The 18418-nt window shown below is 50.4% G+C and overlaps 1 protein-coding gene across 1 annotated transcript; it reads left to right on the top strand.

Annotated features, from left to right (window-relative positions):
- Window positions 1-1724: 1724 nt before the first annotated feature.
- Window positions 1725-16872, top strand: LOC137915007 (SNF-related serine/threonine-protein kinase-like). The gene is made up of 7 exons (XM_068758486.1): window positions 1725-1780; window positions 4156-4368; window positions 13423-13557; window positions 14702-14900; window positions 14990-15093; window positions 15262-15892; window positions 16453-16872. Exons 1-7 carry the CDS (start codon window positions 1725-1727, stop codon window positions 16870-16872), a joined length of 1758 nt encoding a protein of 585 aa, XP_068614587.1.
- The last annotated feature ends 1546 nt before the right edge of the window (window positions 16873-18418 follow it).

The raw sequence follows: 18418 nt of genomic DNA, 5'->3' as shown, positions 1-18418 counted from the left end.
TCCCTTTATTCCAGCGGCAGCACCACAGCATCCCTGCTTCACTCATCTCACGGCGTATACAGCAGGTAGCTGAGCAGGTCTGCTAAGCATGCCCATGATGTGGAACAGGTTTCAGTGACATTCAAACAGAATCCCTTCTTTGTTTGCCTGGACTTACTTTCCAAGCCAAATAATCCTGCAGCAAGGGCAGGCAAACAACGGCTGGGAGCCATCCCAGTGCAGGTGAGTGCCCAAGGCAAGCATCCTCACTGTTTGACGTAGAGCGACTAAACACAAGGACACGGACGCTCTATCGTGTCATCTGCCATTTCCTGAGTGCACCATTAGTCAAAACTGATTCGATTCCGCTTTAAGGCGACTCGTCAAACACGGTCCCTGAACGGAGGCACCCCATCCCAGCGCAAGTTCATCGCTTCCTTATCTTGCTTTGGGATTTGCGTATTTATTGCTTCCATGCTGCAGCACGGAGAGAGTGAGCGAGACATGGAAAGAGAGGGAGGTGCAGAGGCAGCAGGGGGGGGTGCTTGGTCGGGTAAGGTTGCTTCCAAGGACAGATGGAAGCAGAATGGCGAGTCCAGTTCTACTAATGTTCTTACATCAGGATTGTTGGATTCTTTGCATGGGATGCAGCTGCTAAACACAAGCCTGTCAACACGATTGCTTCCAAGCTTCCTGTCCCACTTCGAGCCCCCGCTGGAAAACAGGCAACCGCAGAAGCATCATCAGAATGAAGAACATTGAAACATGTTTGAAATATCAGTAATATTCTGATAAAACCCTGCTCAAGTATTCCTGAGTTCCACCCTCCCCCTCCCCCCCCTCCCCCTCCCCCTCCCCCCCCCTCCCCCTTACACAGGAGACAAATATTAAGTTTGATGCACCAGATTTTCTTGAGCACACTTCTAGCTTGTCCACATGTCATACAGTATTTCATCATCAGCCAATCAGAGCTTGACAAATCAGATTTAAGACGAGACGGTCAATGAAGACAGAAGTCTGTGGGAGACGGATAAAGCTTGAAATGCTGCAGAAAGAGCACAATGAGATGAAAGTGAAAACAATAATCACAGAAAGAAGGAACACAAATATTTGGTCCTGAGTGGCCGTCTCCATGTGAATAATGGATGCAGTAATTCTCATTGCTTTTCTCATTGGTACTCTAAATCAACATAATTTAGCAGCATTGGCTGGTATCAGATCTCCCTTCAGAGCTCACCAACTAACCGTCAGTTTCATTCTAAATTAATCAGTGAAATAATTCACGATAAAAATGAATGGTTTGTCATGGAATTGTCAGGCCTGGCCCAGATGGTGGAGCCCTGAAGTAGGAGGCAGAGGCGGAAGTAACAAATACCAAATTTATTACCAAAAAATAAAGGAAACGGAAACCAGAAACAACTAAGGCCTCTTCAATAAAAGTAACAACCAAGGGACCTACAAAGTAGCAACAGAACAGAGAAGGTACAACTAAGGAGAACCGCCAAACAAAAGGACAAAAGGCAAAAAGGGTGGCGGTGCCAGAGGCAAAACCTGAAAGATACCCAACCGCGGAATCAACGACCAGGTCAGAGTAAACAAGGCGGAGCACGGGAGATTCACCGAGGACCAGGGAGCAGGCAAGGCGATAGGCGGACGGAGGACTTGGTGACGGCATGGATGATGATATCCGAGTACCCGGTGCTGGTGGGACCTGGGGTTTTATGGAGGCAGTGTAATCAGGGGTGATGTGGTGCAGCTGCTCCGGTCTCAGGCCATCGCCCGTGCTCCGTGCCGCCATCTGGTGGGCAAAAAGCGGAAACCCAGTTGGCGTACGTCTGGGACCCTGACAGGAATGACGAGAAGATTCTGAAAATCACAAGTGTGCAGCTTTTTGAGGCCAAGGCCAGAGGATATACAAAATGTGTGTAGAAAGTCAGCACCCCGAGACCAGCCCTAATCAGGACATTTTACTGTTAGGCATCGATAGAAGACATTCAGAAATGCGGGACACCCGTCCCTACAGCCGTTCTGTTTCAGTCTGGATGTCGGTACTGCCAGCCGAACCGTGGAACCTCGGTTCTCCAACAAAGAAAACGGAGTTTAATATGCCTCGGAAGTCCAACGCATTTTCAGAATTCAAACACACGAGAGGAGCCGAGGCGAACCGAAGGTGGAGTCTCCCCGAGCAGGTTCAGCGTGACTGGAGCAGAAACACTGCAGCTTTTTAGCTTCGTGTGCACGTTTGCTCTGAGTTATTCTTTTGGATCTAAACAAAGGCGGCAGTAAGACGCCTGAAAAAGAGGAAAGCAGAGAGAACAACTGTTGAATTAAAGGAGGAAATAATCCACAAATATGAAAATGGCGTCCGTGTCTCGGATCTGCTGCAGGGCGGGACTTTACTATAGAACAGTGTTTCCCAACCGGTGTGTTTTTCTAATATCACCTAATTAACACTGTCGGGTGTCCTGCTGTAATAAAGTGTTCGTGCCGCCCGTAGATCGCGCTTCAGACTTTGAAGTGAACGACAGGAGCTGGTTTCCGTCATTGTGAGCCAAAAAAAAGTCTGTTAAAGTCTAACGTGATTGGTCGAGATGTGTGTGTGTGCGTGTGCGTGTCCACAGCGAGCAGGGGGGGGGTTACGCACACGCAGCACAGCGAGCGGACGAAACGAAAGGGAGGCAGGGAGAGAGAGAACTTTAGACCAGAGACAAACGACGCGCTAGAAAGGGTGAGAGAAAAAAACGAGTGATAGAAAACGTAGAAAAATCTGGAGACATTTTAACGCGGTTGACACAAAGGCAAAACAAAATAAAGTAAGATCGTATCTTGAGGAGCCGCTTATCCAAAGAAGTGCAGACCCACTGAGCTGGTGGGAGTCCAGGTGTTCAGTCTACCCACGTCTCACACACGCAATGGCACGGAGACTGTCCCCCCAGAGAGAGTCTCCAAAACAGGACAGATGATAACAGAAAGGAGAAACAGGATCAGCCCCTCCAAGCTGAGCCACTCGGTTTCCTTTGATGCCAATCTTCAGTAAAACAGTAGAACTGTTACCTGATGCTGCTTTATCTTTTGCACTTTTTAATTTATGTTTTCTTGATGTGTTGTTTCAGATTTACATGCAGAGATTTGACCTTGTTCTCTGTGAGATGTGTTTGGTTTGGTTTTGTATTTTATATTATATAATATGTTTATTGTAGCTAGCAGTGCAAAGAGGATTTAAATAAAGACATTTAATAAACATTTGATATATTGCATGTTTTTACATTAGTAGCTAATTTTACACAATGCACATGATTTGGTATTAAATAAATTTTGTCAACAAAAAATCTGAGGAGCCACTTGGGAGCCAAAAGAACCGGCTCTCTCAAAAGAGCCGGAATTCCCATCACTACACTGAACTGAAACAAGATGGTGGTTTAAAGCTAAACTTTGCTGATCTTCCTTTGGACAGTTTCTGGTTATCTGTTGCCAAGGAGTTCCCCGTTCTAGCCAACAAAGCTATTCTGACATTGCTCCCGTTTTCAACCACATATCTGTGTGAGCTGAGCTTCTCAAGCTCGACGGCGATAAAAACTACAAACAGAGAGACTGAGGAAGAGCTTTGTGTGTGTCTTTCTACCATTACTGCAGGATATCCATTTTGTGTTCATCAAAACAGCCCCAGGTTTCCCACTAAGTGTAAATACATTAAAAAACTATATTATTAACTCTATATATTATAATAAAGCTCATCTAATATAATGTGTACTGTGTTAGAACGTCATTTTGTGTCATTTTGGTTCGTGGTGTGCCGCGGCTCAAAAAAGGTTGGGAAACGCTGTAATAGACCTTTTGGGCAGCCGGACAGTAAGGAGTTGCAGTAGTCCAGTCTGGAAGTCACAAACGCATGGACTATCTATTCGGGTTAGTAGGTGGACATGTCCAAACCATCAAAGTCTGGTCTCTCTGACCTTGTCTCCAACACGTCTAACCTTCACTGTCCCTCTTATTGTCTCATTTCTAATCCTGTCCAACCTGGTCCCTCCCAAGGAGAACCTCAGCATCTTCATCTCCTCCACTTCTAGCTCCGCCTCCTGTCCTTTCCTCAGATGTTCCACTGATGTTAACTTTCAGATGCCGATTCTTCGTAATCATCTGTCCCTATCCCCTCCCTTGTCCCGTCCCTGATTTCAGTCTGATCGACCGTATGCTTCAGAGGGATCCAAAGCAACGCGCTTCATTGGAGGAGATCGAGAGCCATGCCTGGCTGCGGGGCGTTGACCCGTCCCCAGCGACCAAGTTCAGCACTCCACTGGTGTCCCATAAAAACCTCTCAGAGGAGGAACACGGCAGCATCATCCAGCGCATGGTCCTCGGAGACATCGCAGACCGAGAGGCCATAGTTGAGTAAGTTGTGCTGCATGTTCTTGTTAGGCCCGAGCGCCTATTCTAGGCGTAAGGGGCTATTGCTTTTGCAACGCAGAAGACGACAAGTTGACGAGCGCAGCTCGTCAACTCTCGACAAAGTTGACGAGCGCAGCTCGTCAACCCTCGACAAAGTTGACGAGCGCAGCTCGTCAACCCTCGGCATCCAACACACTCACGCACACACACACCGACACTCAACAGCACACACACACACACCGACACTAAACAACACAAATGCACACACACAGAGATCCACAAACACGAGTTGACGAGCGCAGCGAGTCAACTCGTGTTTGTAACTGTCTTCCGATGGTTGACGAGCGCAGCGAGTCAACCATCGGGCGACCAACACACCCACGCCCACACCCACGACACTCAACAGCACACACACACACACCCCGACACTAAACAACACAGACACACAGACACACACACACACACACAAACACGAGTTGACGAGCGAAGCTCGTCAACTCGTGTTTGTGTGCCCCCACAGACGCGTAGCCCTCGTCGAGACCATTCCGAAAATGTATTTTGTGTAGAAATCGCACACTCAGAAAAAAAGTTATATTGTTTTTGCAAAAATTCTTTATTAGGCCCGAGCGCCTATTCTAGGCGTAATTAGGCCCGAGCGCCTATTCTAGGCGTAAGGGGCTATTGCTTTTGCAACGCAGAAGACGACAAGTTGACGAGCGCAGCTCGTCAACCCTCGACAAAGTTGACGAGCGCAGCTCGTCAACCCTCAGCATCCAACTTTGCCATGCTGTTGAGGACGACCAACACACCCACGCACACACACACCGACACTCAACAGCACACACACACACCCCGACACTAAACAACACAAACACACACACACAGAGATCCACAAACACGAGTTGACGAGCGCAGCGAGTCAACTCGTGTTTGTAACTGTCTTCCGATGGTTGACGAGCGCAGCGAGTCAACCATCGGGCGACCAACACACCCACGCCCACACAAACGACACTCAACAGCACACACACACACACCCCGACACTAAACAACACAGACACGCAGACACACACACACACACACAAACACGAGTTGACGAGCGAAGCTCGTCAACTCGTGTTTGTGTGCCCCCACAGACGCGTAGCCCTCGTCGAGACCAATCCGAAAATGTATTTTGTGTAGAAATCGCACACTCAGAAAAAAAGTTATATTGTTTTTGCAAAAATTCTTTATTCTTTAGGCCCGAGCGCCTATTCTAGGCGTAAGGGGCTATTGCTTTTGCAACGCAGAAGACGACAAGTTGACGAGCGCAGCTCGTCAACTCTCGACAAAGTTGACGAGCGCAGCTCGTCAACCCTCAACAAAGTTGACGAGCGCAGCTCGTCAACCCTCGGCATCCAACACACTCACGCACACACACACCGACACTCAACAGCACACACACACACACACACCGACACTCAACAACACACACGCACACACACAGACATCGACAAACACAGTTGACGAGCGCAGCGAGTCAACTGTGTTTGTAACTGTCTTCCGATGGTTGACGAGCGCAGCGAGTCAACCATCGGGCGACCAACACACCCACGCCCACACCCACGACACTCAACAGCACACACACACACACCCCGACACTGAACAACACAGACACACAGACACACACACACACACACAAACACGAGTTGACGAGCGAAGCTCGTCAACTCGTGTTTGTGTGCCCCCACAGACGCGTGGCCTTCGTCGAGACCATTCCGAAAATGTATTTTGTGTAAAAATCGCATACTCAGAAAAAAAGTTATATTGTTTTTGCAAAAATTCTTTATTCTTCTTTATTCTTCTTCTTTGTTCTGCTGTTTAAACGGCAATTTGACCCCCTGAACATGCTCGAAAACTCACCAAACTTTGAACCAAGCTCAGAACCGGCGAAAAATTAATTATTTTATGTGTTTTAAAATTGGGCATGAAAAAGTGGCGCGCTAGCGCCACCTACAAAAATCACAATGCATTGTGCCTATGGGGGGTCCGACGCCAACTTTGTCGGACAGCCACGAAATTCGGTACACACATGCGTCAAGTCAAGGCAAAAAAAAAAAAGTATTATGGCCACGCCCCCAGACACACAGGAAGGCGGCCATATTGGATATAATTTTAAAAACTGCTGAGTCAGCGTTTGCACACACACACAATCCAATCCAAACCAGATTTTAAACACTTATTGACCCTTCCTACCTGGACATTTTAAAAGTGAAACTTTGACAATCAGCCTTACAGCGCCCCCTAGAGAACGATAACAAAAATTGAATGGGAATTAAAAAAATACTTTGCCAGAAATGATTGAAACTTACCAGAAAAGTCCCTCATGTGGTCCCGATCAAAAAACACAATCGTAACCATGTTGTTTTTACGCTGTTGCCATGGCGATGGCAACCCCTCCTATGGGGAGGGGTCCGACGCCAACTTTGTCGGACAGCCACGAAATTCGGTACAGACATGCGTCATGTCAGGGCAAAAAAAAAAAGTATTGTGGCCACGCCCCCAGACACACAGGAAGGCGGCCATATTGGATTGAAACTCCTGACGGCAGATGGCCATATAATCCAAATAACGATTTGACTAAACTGTGAGCTACTCATGCAGCTCAAATCTAAACACTTGCGAAGCACTCAGGACAAAAGCGGCGCGCGTCGGCGGGTCAGCTCAACGGCCTGTCGGCCGGCGAGGGCCTACAACGCCGCTTGCGGCTTTAATTCTTCTTTATTTTTCTTTTTCTTCTTTGTTCTGCTGTTTAAACGGCAATTTGACCCCCTGAACATGCTCGAAAACTCACCAAACTTTGAACCAAGCTCAGAACCGGCGAAAAATTAATTATTTTATGTGTTTTAAAGTTGGGCATGAAAAAGTGGCGCGCTAGCGCCACCTACAAAAATCACAATGCATTGTGCCTATGGGGGGTCCGACGCCAACTTTGTCGGACAGCCACGAAATTCGGTACACACATGCGTCAAGTCAAGGCAAAAAAAAAAAAGTATTATGGCCACGCCCCCAGACACACAGGAAGGCGGCCATATTGGATTGAAACTTAAAAACTGCAGAGTCAGCGTTTTCACACACACACTCCAATCCAAACCAAATTTTAAACACTTATTGACCCTTCCTACCTGGACACTTTAAAAGGGAAACTTTGACAATCAGCCTTACAGCGCCCCCTAGAGAACGACAACAAAAATTGAATGGGAATTAAAAAAATACTTTGCCAGAAATGATTGAAACTTACCAGAAAAGTCCCTCATGTGGTCCCGATCAAAAAACACAATCGTAACCATGTTGTTTTTATGCTGTTGCCATGGCGATGGCAACCCCTCCTATGGGGAGGGGTCCGACGCCAACTTTGTCGGACAGCCACGAAATTCGGTACAGACATGCGTCATGTCAGGGCAAAAAAAAAATGTATTGTGGCCACGCCCCCAGACACACAGGAAGGCGGCCATATTGGATTGAAACTCCTGACGGCAGATGGCCATATAATCCAAATAACGATTTGACTAAACTGTGAGCTACTCATGCAGCTCAAATCTAAACACTTGCGAAGCACTCAGGACAAAAGCGGCGTGCGTCGGCGGGTCAGCTCAACGGCCTGTCGGCCGGCGAGGGCCTACAACGCCGCTTGCGGCTTTAATTTTCTTTTTCTTTTTCTTTTTCTTTTTCTTTTTCTTTTTCTTCTTTGTTCTGCTGTTTAAACGGCAATTTGACCCCCTGAACATGCTCGAAAACTCACCAAACTTTGAACCAAGCTCAGAACCGGCGAAAAATTAATTATTTTATGTGTTTTAAAATTGGGCATGAAAAAGTGGCGCGCTAGCGCCACCTACAAAAATCACAATGCATTGTGCCTATGGGGAGTCCGATGCCAACTTTGTCGGACAGCCACGAAATTCGGTACACACATGCGTCAAGTCAGGGCAAAAAAAAAAAAGTATTATGGCCACGCCCCCAGACACACAGGAAGGCGGCCATATTGGATATAATTTAAAAAACTGCTGAGTCAGCGTTTGCACACACACACTCCAATCCAAACCAAATTTTAAACACTTATTGACCCTTCCTACCTGGACACTTTAAAAGGGAAACTTTGACAATCAGCCTTACAGCGCCCCCTAGAGAACGATAACAAAAATTGAATGGGAATTAAAAAAATACTTTGCCAGAAATGATTGAAACTTACCAGAAATGTCCCTCATGTGGTCCCGATCAAAAAACACAATCGTAACCACGTTGTTGTTTTTACGCTGTTGCCATGGCGATGGCAACCCCTCCTATGGGGAGGGGTCCGACGCCAACTTTGTCGGACAGCCACGAAATTCGGTACAGACATGCGTCATGTCAGGGCAAAAAAAAAAAGTATTATGGCCACGCCCCCAGACACACAGGAAGGCGGCCATATTGGATTGAAACTCCTGATGGCAGATGGCCATATAATCCAAATAACGATTTGACTAAACTGTGAGCTACCAATGCAGCTCAAATCTAAACACTTGCGAAGCACTCAGGACAAAAGCGGCGTGCGTCGGCGGGTCAGCTCAACGGCCTGTCGGCCGGCGAGGGCCTACAACGCCGCTTGCGGCTTTAATTCTTTATTAGGCCCGAGCGCCTATTCTAGGCGTAAGGGGCTATTGCTTTTGCAACGCAGAAGACGACAAGTTGACGAGCGCAGCTCGTCAACTCTCGACAAAGTTGACGAGCGCAGCTCGTCAACCCTCGACAAAGTTGACGAGCGCAGCTCGTCAACCCTCGGCATCCAACACACTCACGCACACACACACCGACACTCAACAGCACACACACACACACACCGACACTCAACAACACACACGCACACACACAGACATCGACAAACACAGTTGACGAGCGCAGCGAGTCAACTGTGTTTGTAACTGTCTTCCGATGGTTGACGAGCGCAGCGAGTCAACCATCGGGCGACCAACACACCCACGCCCACACCCACGACACTCAACAGCACACACACACACACCCCGACACTAAACAACACAGACACACAGACACACACACACACACAAACACGAGTTGACGAGCGAAGCTCGTCAACTCGTGTTTGTGTGCCCCCACAGGCGCGTAGCCCTCGTCGAGACCATTCCAAAAACGTATTTTGTGTAGAAATCGCATACTCAGAAAAAAAGTTATATTGTTTTTGCAAAAATTCTTTATTCTTTTTCTTTTTCTTTGTTCTGCTGTTTAAACGGCAATTTGACCCCCTGAACATGCTCGAAAACTCACCAAACTTTGAACCAAGCTCAGAACCGGCGAAAAATTAATTATTTTATGTGTTTTAAAATTGGGCATGAAAAAGTGGCGCGCTAGCGCCACCTACAAAAATCACAATGCATTGTGCCTATGGGGGGTCCGACGCCAACTTTGTCGGACAGCCACGAAATTCGGTACACACATGCGTCAAGTCAGGGCAAAAAAAAAAAAAAATTATGGCCACGCCCCCAAACACACAGGAAGGCGGCCATATTGGATATAATTTTAAAAACTGCAGAGTCAGCGTTTGCACACACACACTCCAATCCAAACCAAATTTTAAACACTTATTGACCCTTCCTACCTGGACACTTTAAAAGGGAAACTTTGACAATCAGCCTTACAGCGCCCCCTAGAGAACGATAACAAAAATTGAATGGGAATTAAAAAAATACTTTGCCAGAAATGATTGAAACTTACCAGAAAAGTCCCTCATGTGGTCCCGATCAAAAAACACAATCGTAACCATGTTGTTTTTACGCTGTTGCCATGGCGATGGCAACCCCTCCTATGGGGAGGGGTCCGACTTTGTCGGACAGCCACGAAATTCGGTACAGACATGCGTCATGTCAGGGCAAAAAAAAAAAAAATTATGGCCACGCCCCCAGACACACAGGAAGGCGGCCATATTGGATTGAAACTCCTGACGGCAGATGGCCATATAATCCAAATAACGATTTGACTAAACTGTGAGCTACTCATGCAGCTCAAATCTAAACACTTGCGAAGCACTCAGGACAAAAGCGGCGCGCGTCGGCGGGTCAGCTCAACGGCCTGTCGGCCGGCGAGGGCCTACAACGCCGCTTGCGGCTTTAATTCTTCTTTATTCTTCTTCTTTGTTCTGCTGTTTAAACGGCAATTTGACCCCCTGAACATGCTCGAAAACTCACCAAACTTTGAACCAAGCTCAGAACCGGCGAAAAATTAATTATTTTATGTGTTTCAAAATTGGGCATGAAAAAGTGGCGCGCTAGCGCCACCTACAAAAATCACAATGCATTGTGCCTATGGGGGGTCCGACGCCAACTTTGTCGGACAGCCACGAAATTCGGTACACACATGCGTCAAGTCAGGGCAAAAAAAAAAAAGTATTATGGCCACGCCCCCAGACACACAGGAAGGCGGCCATATTGGATATAATTTTAAAAACTGCTGAGTCAGCGTTTGCACACACACACACTCCAATCCAAACCAAATTTTAAACACTTATTGACCCTTCCTACCTGGACACTTTAAAAGGGAAACTTTGACAATCAGCCTTACAGCGCCCCCTAGAGAACGATAACAAAAATTGAATGGGAATTAAAAAAACACTTTGCCAGAAATGATTGAAACTTACCAGAAAAGTCCCTCATGTGGTCCCGATCAAAAAACACAATCGTAACCATGTTGTTGGTTTTACGGTGTTGCCGTGGCGATGGCAACCCCTCCTACGGGGAAGGGTCCGACGTCAACTTTGTCGGACAGCCACGAAATTCGGTACAGACATGCGTCATGTCAGGGCAAAAAAAAATGTATTGTGGCCACGCCCCCAGACACACAGGAAGGCGGCCATATTGGATTGAAACTCCTGATGGCAGATGGCCATATAATCCAAATAACGATTTGACTAAACTGTGAGCTACTAATGCAGCTAAAATCTAAACACTTGCGAAGCACTCAGGACAAAAGCGGCGTGCGTCGGCAGGTCAGCTCAACGGCCTGTCGGCCGGCGAGGGCCTACAACGCCGCTTGCGGCTTTAATTGGACTTCTTTCCCTTCATGTTGAGCATCTAAACACTCCTAACATAATAAACTGCTTCAGCCTGAACGCCGGCCTGAACACCAAAAATGCAGTAAGATACGATTTGACAGCCTTCAATAATGACGACCATTTTTGGTCACACCCTCCTGCTGGACACTGGATTACTGTGGGTCAAAGACAGAGACGAGGAAGAGGAGGAAGACGAGTGCATCAACAACGAGAGAAGAAGGAATGGAAGCGTTTAGGACTGAGAGTAGAGACTCTGAATGTTGGGACGATGACGGGGAAAGCTAGAGAGCCGGTGAACATGAGGAGGAGGAGGAGGAGGAGGAGGAGGAGGAGGAGGAGGAAGGTTGATGTGTGTCCAGGAGACCAGGAGGAAAGGAAGCAAGGCTAGAAGCTGAGGAGCAGGATTCAAGTTGTTCATAATGGAGGAGAGGAAAGAGGAATGGAGGAGGAGGAAGAGGAAGGAAGAGTTGGTGCAGAGTGTTCTAGAGGAGAAGGAGAAGTTCTTACGCTCCACAGGTAGGAGGTGAGTTAGAGGAGAAGGAGAAGTTCTTACGCTCCACAGGTAGGAGGTGAGTTAGAGGAGAAGGAGAAGTTCTTACGCTCCACAGGTAGGAGGTGAGTTAGAGGAGGAGGAGAAGTTCTTACGCTCCACAGGTAGGAGGTGAGTTAGAGGAGAAGAAGAAGTTCTTACGCTCCACAGGTAGGAGGTGAGTTAGAGGAGAAGGAGAAGTTCTTACGCTCTACAGGTAGGAGGTGAGTTAGAGGAGAAGGAGAAGTTCTTACGCTCCACAGGTAGGAGGTGAGTTAGAGGAGGAGAAGTTCTTACGCTCCACAGGTAGGAGGTGAGTTAGAGGAGGAGGAGAAGTTCTTACGCTCCACAGGTAGGAGGTGAGTTAGAGGAGAAGGAGAAGTTCTTACGCTCCACAGGTAGGAGGTGAGTTAGAGGAGAAGGAGAAGTTCTTACGCTCCACAGGTAGGAGGTGAGTTAGAGGAGAAGGAGAAGTTCTTACGCTCCACAGGTAGGAGGTGAGTTAGAGGAGGAGGAGAAGTTCTTACACTCCACAGGTAGGAGGTGAGTTAGAGGAGGAGGAGAAGTTCTTCTGCTCCACAGGTAGGAGGTCAGTTAGAGGAGGAGGAGAAGTTCTTCTGCTCCCAACCAGCATGTTGTCGTTCACCATTCTGAAGCTCCTCTTCCTGAGGTCTGTAACGTTGGTCGTTTTGCAGCAGTCGGTGGAATCATGCATTGTCTCTTTTCAAAACTCCATTCAATGTTGGATTGTCTTGCTTGCTTGAAAGAAGGTGTCCTGTTACTTAAAGGTGTCCTGTTACTTAAAGGCGTCCTGTTACTTAAAGAAGGCGTCCTGTTACTTAAAGAAGGCGTCCTGTTACTTAAAGAGGGTGTCCTCTTACTTAAAGAAGGCGTCCTGTTACTTAAAGAGGGCGTCCTGTTACTTAAAGGTGTCCTGTTACTTAAAGAAGGCGTCCTGTTACTTAAAGAAGGCGTCCTGTTACTTAAAGAAGGCGTCCTGTTCCTTAAAGAAGGTGTCCTGTTCCTTAAAGAAGGTGTCCTGTTACTTAAAGAGGGTGTCCTCTTACTTAAAGAAGGCGTCCTGTTACTTAAAGAGGGCGTCCTGTTACTTAAAGGTGTCCTGTTACTTAAAGAAGGCGTCCTGTTGCTTAAAGAAGGTGTCCCGTTACTTATTGACTGACTTTACCAATAGATGAGCTTTTCTTTTAGGACCCTAAGTCTGGACGGTTTCCTCCGATGCTCCTTGTGTTTACCTGGGCAGCGCCCTGGAGGTAGACTGGCCCCTCTCCAGTCAGCAGTCCTCACGCCGTATTGTCTTCTGGGCCGGGAATTGAACCGTTGACCCTTCAGTTCCCAACTCACTAAGCCACTGCCACCCAATAGTAATTAAATAGATAATATGTTCTTTACTCGTATTCAATGTTCCTCATAAACTATACCTGTGTCCTTCCAGAGCGTTGGAGACCAACAAGTACAACCACATAACAGCCACGTACTACCTGCTAGCAGAACGGATCCTCCGGGAGAAGCAGGAAAAGGACGTTCCCACCCGCTCCTCCAGCCCCAGCAACATCAAGGCACAATTCAGGTAAAGAACAGCGCAGGTCACAGCAGCCACGCGCACAGCTGCACGCTGCCATGGTAACCGAGCACACGCCCAGGCAGTGGCGGGCCGTGCACTTCACTCCTCGGCATTCGGTGATGTATTCTTGAATATGTACCCCTCATAGTACCACGGCTGCAGAAATGATGTACAGAAACACACTTCGCAGTATTTGGTGTGGCATCACCTCAATCGTGTACAACACGGGCTATTTTCCGGAGCATTTAAAAATCAATAAACCTGCATCAGCAATTAAAACTTATCACTATACGCGGTACTGTCAAACTTACAAATAAAAGGGGATTTCAAATAATTTGTCCAAAAAGTTTGAATAAATCCACCAAGAATAGGAAAGCTTTAACAATTGTGTACACTAAATAGCGAAATTTCAGTTTAATGTAAGAAAGACAGTTTAGGTAGCTCATTGTGTGTGTGTGGGGGTGTGTGTGTGTGTGTGTGTAGGTGTGTGTGTGTGTGTGTGTGTGTGTGTGTGAAACCGTGGAGTGGAGATAGAAGTGTGTAGTGAGGGAAAAGGACGACTGGTATCCAATCACAGGACGCGTAAATGTCACGTTCAACGTGAGGCCAGCTAGAAGGCGGTACTGTCGCCAACTCGTGATCTGATTGGCTATCACAACTATCTCTCAGCTATATGTGCCCGTTTTATATATTTATATACATATATAGGGAGAATAGATGTAAAATTAAATTAACTTTTATCATAAATATGATCATGACTTCTGGTTATCTTAGGCCAGCAGAGGAGGCCTTGCTGGCCCTGACGGCCCACCACTGCACCTCGGTCGTTTTCACACTGGCCCAAGAGGACTCGGTTCGATTGGGGAGCTGAGAGTCCCAACGCTGCTGCATTTATAGTTTATGGAAGGTCTGCTTTCACACCGTGGTTTCTAACGCGAAGCGAACTCTCTGAGCGGCGTCACGTGGCTGAACTGGGCGCTCGTCCGACTCCCATCGAGTCTGCGAGCTCCTGATCGGGCCGGGACATCCCGAGTATTGATTATTGCACGTGTCACCCTGTATGCATCGTGACTAAAGGCATGTTTGAGCTTGGAAGACATCTACTCGGTGTCTCAGGTCTGGGTTGACCCGGTCCGTCTGACTCCTCCAGGCAGTCGTGGCCGACCAGGGTGGACATGCACCAGGACATCGAGGACAGCCTGGCTGCGTCCCCCATCTCCCACGGTGGAGGCCCCCAGTCCCCGGCCCGCAGCACGGAGAACCTGCTCAATGGACATCGCTCCAAAGGCTTGCTGGAGCTGGGTCGGCGAGAGGAAACGGCGAGCGACTCTCCGGGGCAGCCGGCACAGGTCCGCTCATCGGCATCACGCCGTGGTCGGTCGCGCCCCCTGAATGATCCTAACACGAGTGCCTCGTCTTTTTGTTCATCTCCTATCAGGGTGCCTGTGCTGCCACCTCGGGCCCCGCTCCTGGTTCTGGTACCAGCAGGGCCCCCGCGCCGTCCACTTCAGCAGCAGCCAAGCAGAGGGCCTGCCTCTTCAGGTCAGCGGCGTGTTTGTGTCCGTTCTGGTTCTGGTTCTGGTTCTGGCTGATCCAGTTCCCGTCGAGCGTCCCGTGGGAACCCGCTAAAGAACCGCTGCACCGGAGATCGCCGTTCGTCTCGTCTCTTCTGATCTGGTGGTTAAAGTCTCGCCAATCGTGTTTTTTCAGGGTGGAGGAAGACGAGGAGGAGGAGGAAGAGCAGGAGCCACCCCCCGTCCGGACGCAGGTGGTCCTGCGCCGTAAGCCTCCCTCCATCACCAACCGCCTCACGTCCAGGAAGAGCGCTCCAGTGCTCAAGCAGATCTTTGAGGAGGGGGAGTCGGACGATGACTTCGGCCTGGACGAGGGCCTGCCCCCCAAACTCAGCCGCCTCAGGATGAACATGGCGGGACACGCCACCAACCTGAGCGCCGGTGCCAGGGCCTCCTCGTCCCCGGGGGCCACACAGAAGCGCTACCACTGGCGCAAAAGTCAGGGGAGGGGCTCCTCGTGTTCCAGCTCTGAGACCAGCGACGACGACTCCGAGAGTCACCGGAGGCGCCTGGACAAAGACTCCGGGTTTGGGTACAGCTGGAACCGGAGAGACAGCAGTGAGGGGCCGCCCAGCAGCCCGGGGGGGGGCAACGGGGGCAACGGGGGCGGCAGCAGCTCAGAGCCAAGCAAACCTCCTGGAGAGGGAGGGGGGACCTCTGGTCCAGACCGGGGAAGTCCTCCTGCTGGGGGTGGAAATGGAGGAGGCGGGGGAGGGGGGTGTAACAAAGGACAAGACAGCCCCTCCAGTTGTTGTAACAACAGCAGCATGACCAGCCCCTCCCTCCGTGCCCCGCCCCACACGAGCAGCCCCTCCCTCCGTGCCCCGCCCCACACGACCAGCCCCTCCCTCCGTGCCCCGCCCCACACGACCAGCCCCTCCCTCCGTGCCCCGCCCCACACGACCAGCCCCTTCCTCCGTGCCCCGCCCCACACGACCAGCCCCTCCCTCCGTGCCCCGCCCCACACGACCAGCCCCTCCCTCCGCGCCCCGCCCCACACGACCAGCCCCTCCCTCCGTGCCCCGCCCCACACGAGCAGCCCCTCCCTCCGTGCCCCGCCCCACACGACCAGCCCCTTCCTCCGTGCCCCGCCCCACACGACCAGCCCCTCCCTCCGTGCCCCGCCCCACACGACCAGCCCCTCCCTCCGTGCCCCGCCCCACACGACCAGCCCCTCCCTCCGTGCCCCGCCCCACACGGCCAGCCCCTCCCTCCGTGTCCCGCCCCACACGAGCAGCCCCTTCCTCCGCGCCCCGCCCCACACGAGCAGCCCCTCCCTCCGCGCCCCGCCCCACACGGCCAGCCCCCCCTCCGCGCCCCGCCCCACACGCCCAGCCCCTCCCTCCGCGCCCCGCCCCACACGGCCAGCCGCAGCGCTGCGCTGGTGGAGAGCCTGAAGCTGATGAGTCTGTGCCTGCAACACCACCGCAGTGGGGGGGGGCGCTTCATCATAGACCCCCGCAGCCTCTCAGGGGGGGAGATCCAGGAGAAATTAGCCTGGGGGGTGTGCATCAGCTCCACCGAGAGGCTGGACACCCTCCCCATCCCCCCTCCCGCCCCGGCTCGCACCCATTCGGTGCAGCACCACCACCGCAGGGCGGGGGGGCACGGACGGGCCGGCAGGGACCCCCCCAGCAACCTGAGCGCTCTGCTTCAACTACCTCTGTGTGAGAAGACCATCTCTGTCAACATCCAGCGGGGGGGGGGCTGTACCTCGGCCCCGCCCAGCTGCTGCCGGGTCATCTAAGCTCCCCCCACCTCTGTCCCCTCACACGCCGCTGCTCAGTGTGTCTGTCCAGTGTGGTCCCTCACGTCCCCCTCACCAGTTGTCCCGTCGTCTGACTTGTCCTCCATGCTTGTCTTCTCATGATGGACGGCGCAGGAGAAGACGTCGGGTAGACGTACGCGTCTTTACTCGCAGCAGAGTACTAGGTGCAAGAAAATATTTTTTTAAAGTACATTCTGAGTATAAGTATACGTAAATATTAGTAATTTATCAAGAATACTTTTAGGAGAAACGTTCATTTTGTGACGGACTGAGTTCATTTTAACGAATGAATGACGATAAATGTCTTTCTGTCCTCTCAAAATGACGACGTCCTCTTTTATTGTTCTCAAATGGAATGCTGACTTTCTGTCGGGCTCGTCTTTCTGTCCTTCCTGTTGAGCAGAGACAAGGAGGAGGAGCTATATGTCATGTGACAAAGGGAATCAACCAACCACAGCAAACTTCTTAACAATATTGTTTTTGACTGCGTCATTGTGATGAACGAAAACGCTCCAAATGCCACATTTAAGGGTTGTCCTGTCCTGCTTGTGTCCTCCCTTGCCCTGTCCTGCTTGTGTCCTCCCTTGTCCTGTCCTGCTTGTGTCCTCCCTTGTCCTGTCCTGTTTGTGTCCTCCCTTGTCCTGTCCTGTTTGTGTCCTCCCTTGCCCTGTCCTGCTTGTGTCCTCCCTTGCCCTGTCCTGCTTGTGTCCTCGTGTGGTGAGCGAACAGGGTGTCGGCACACTCGTCCTCCGGTGCTCTCTGGGAGTGTCTCCTGATGTCTTTGTTCCGTCGTCTCTTTAAGCCGCGGTTTGTTAAACCCTTTAAACGCCAGCTTGGTGACCGGGACGTGGCCCTTACTGCTGACCCTTACTGCTGACCCTTACTGCTGACCCTTACTGCTGGCCCTTACTGCTGGCCCTTACTGCTGGCCCTTACTGCTGACCCTTACTGCTGACCCTTACTGCTGGCCCTTACTGCTGACCCTTACTGCTGGCCCTTACTGCTGGCCCTTACTGCTGGCCCTTACTGTTGACCCTTACTGCTGGCCCTTACTGCTGGCCCTTACTGCTGGCCCTTACTGCTGACCCTTACTGCTGACCCTTACTGCTGGCCCTTACTGCTGACCCTTACTGCTGGCCCTTACTGCTGGCCCTTACTGCTGGCCCTTACTGCTGACCCTTACTGCTGACCCTTACTGCTGACCCTTACTGCTGACCCTTACTGCTGGCCCTTACTGCTGGCCCTTACTGCTGACCCTTACTGCTGGGAACTGGAGGGTTCCATCGAACCTCGTCCAATCAGCTGTCTGATGGGCCCGATGTCCCCAGGCGTGTTGCTCCTCATGCTCAGTGATCAGGGAGATTCAGTCGGTTCTTAGACTAGAATAGAAAGCCGTTATCGTCATGGCGTAGCGGCTACACAATGAGATTAGCAGCGCTGCTCCGTCTGGGGTCGAATAACGGCATCAAAGTCAAGTAATAGAAGACTAAGACGACGTCCTAGATCCGTCCTTTCAGCTGGGTCC

Source organism: Brachionichthys hirsutus, unplaced genomic scaffold (assembly GCF_040956055.1).
Source record: "Brachionichthys hirsutus isolate HB-005 unplaced genomic scaffold, CSIRO-AGI_Bhir_v1 contig_479, whole genome shotgun sequence".
In the NCBI taxonomy this organism is placed as follows: Eukaryota; Metazoa; Chordata; class Actinopteri; order Lophiiformes; family Brachionichthyidae; genus Brachionichthys; species Brachionichthys hirsutus.
The sequence above is the reverse complement of the archived record's forward strand: the minus strand, read 5'-3'. Positions and strand labels throughout refer to the sequence as shown.

What these genes read in the sequence shown, in the direction of transcription:
- LOC137915007 (XM_068758486.1), top strand. Translation starts at nt 1,725, where the DNA reads ATGTGGTGCAGCTGCTCCGGTCTCAGGCCATCGCCCGTGCTCCGTGCC. An exon ending in GTGCTCCGTGCCGCCATCTG is followed by an intron (nt 1,781 to 4,155) that starts GTGGGCAAAAAG and finishes CCCTGATTTCAG; the next exon opens with TCTGATCGACCGTATGCTTC. An exon ending in CAGAGGGCCTGCCTCTTCAG is followed by an intron (nt 15,094 to 15,261) that starts GTCAGCGGCGTG and finishes GTGTTTTTTCAG; the next exon opens with GGTGGAGGAAGACGAGGAGG.